The 1,703-nt window shown below is 46.3% G+C and overlaps 1 protein-coding gene across 1 annotated transcript in view; it reads right to left on the reverse strand.

Moving 5' to 3' along the window:
- Positions 1 to 674: 674 nt before the first annotated feature.
- LOC137908729 (membrane-associated phosphatidylinositol transfer protein 2-like) overlaps positions 675 to 1,703 on the reverse strand; it is a 10,850-nt gene continuing 9,821 nt past the window's right edge. Inside the window, exon 22 of the mRNA XM_068753150.1 lies at positions 675 to 689. Coding sequence (XP_068609251.1) covers positions 675 to 689 — 15 coding nt within the window. The remainder of the gene's footprint in view (positions 690 to 1,703) is intronic.

The raw sequence follows: 1,703 nt of genomic DNA on the forward strand, positions 1-1,703 counted from the left end.
TCGCACCGTGGTGGCATCCCACATGTGCGGTTCCCCACCCGAGGACTACTGCATGCAGACTGGCTCGACCCGCTCGTGTCACTACTGCGATGCTTCCAATCCGGACCTGAACCACGACGCCAGCCTCCTGACAGACTTCCACAGGAATGAGGAGAGCACCTGGTGGCAGAGCCAATCCATGTTTTATGGAATCCAGCATCCAAATTCAGTCAACCTGACCCTCCACCTCGGTAAGAGCACAGCATTCATTCATGCTGACCCCCCCCCCCCCCCCCCGCCCCCCCCGCAAGTATTTTTGGGGTTTTTCTCAACTTGCCGGCTGGGGAAGAGGAGGGAGGGTCGGGGTTAAGTGTGCACACGCTCAGGGTTCCTCCCTGTAATTAATGTTTAAAAAAATGCTCAAACTTTTCATATGCTGCACCTTTGCAGCATTCAGGTAGAGAATCTGCATATCAGTCAGTGCAAGGATGTTTCTGTGCATTAAGAAGCTTGTGTTTTGGGTTTTTCCTCACAGCACATCAAGAGAAGAGAGTTTTTCATTATCTTTTCTCTGAGTCCTGGCAGTCGATGGATTTAAAAGTCTTCCGTGCAAATCAGCTAAACGACACATGATTTGTATTATTGCGTCGCAGCTCTGAGCTGTCCTAATAAAAACCATTTGGCTCAGACGTGGCTCAGACTTGGAGTGTCTGCGAGTGCGTAGCCACAAGGGCACGTCTGAGAGTTCGGTCGGATTTAAAGTGGATGAGGATGACACACAGTTGCAGCTGACAGGCCTAGATTGCTATTGAGAAATGACCAAGCAGTCGCACCACAAGCTGATGAGGCTTTTATATGGATCTCACTTTATCCGTGATAGTCATCCTTCGTAGAAAAAGCACATCTCCAGTTTGATTTGGGCCAAACTACGACCGCAAATCAAAGTTAATGTAACCGGTCGAGCTCGCAAACCACGTTTCACATCGCATCGCTGCACATTTTGAGGCTAATCTTTCGCCACAGGTTCGTTTGAGCGGTCTGAACAGTATAACGGACTCTAAGACTGTAATTGGAAAATACGTTTCTGAATATTTCCAGCCGAGTTTTTTTTTTGTCCTTTCTTTCTTTCTTTCTTCAAACATTCCAGTTTATAAGCAGCTGATAACCTGCAGGAAAGCCCAGAGTGTGGCAGGAAAACGCTCGTGATAAGGGAAGCGGACCCACTAAAGGTAGCCGGGTATTTACATACAAATGCATTTGGGTTTAAGGAAGGTGCCTTCCATTAACCCCCCCCCCCCCCCCCCCCCCCCCCTCAGCAGATATACTATCACTTTCACTTGCACAGAAATGGATCGGAAGGGAAGTTAATTTAAGAGTATTTAGAATCGCACTCAGTCGCAGAAGATTGTTCCCATCGGTTCTCCTCATTGTAATTAATGATCACGACTAAATGTATCAAGAGGAAACTGTTTTGTCTCAGGATGTATTTGAAGTTCGGGGAATTACAAAGACCGAAGTTTTGTCACAAAGCAGAATCTGAAAACCATCGCCTGTAATATTTTAACATCTCTTCATTTTCGCTGGCTGTGGCAGTAAACCTGCGTTCTGCACAGTTCAAAGCAAATGGAACCTCCATTTCATTACCGCGCTGTTATTTGTATGAGAATAAAAGTTTTGTATAATTAGGTTTACACTTGACATACTTTTTACAGGACCAGTGTGAT

Source organism: Brachionichthys hirsutus, chromosome 19 (assembly GCF_040956055.1).
Source record: "Brachionichthys hirsutus isolate HB-005 chromosome 19, CSIRO-AGI_Bhir_v1, whole genome shotgun sequence".
NCBI lineage: Eukaryota > Metazoa > Chordata > Actinopteri > Lophiiformes > Brachionichthyidae > Brachionichthys > Brachionichthys hirsutus.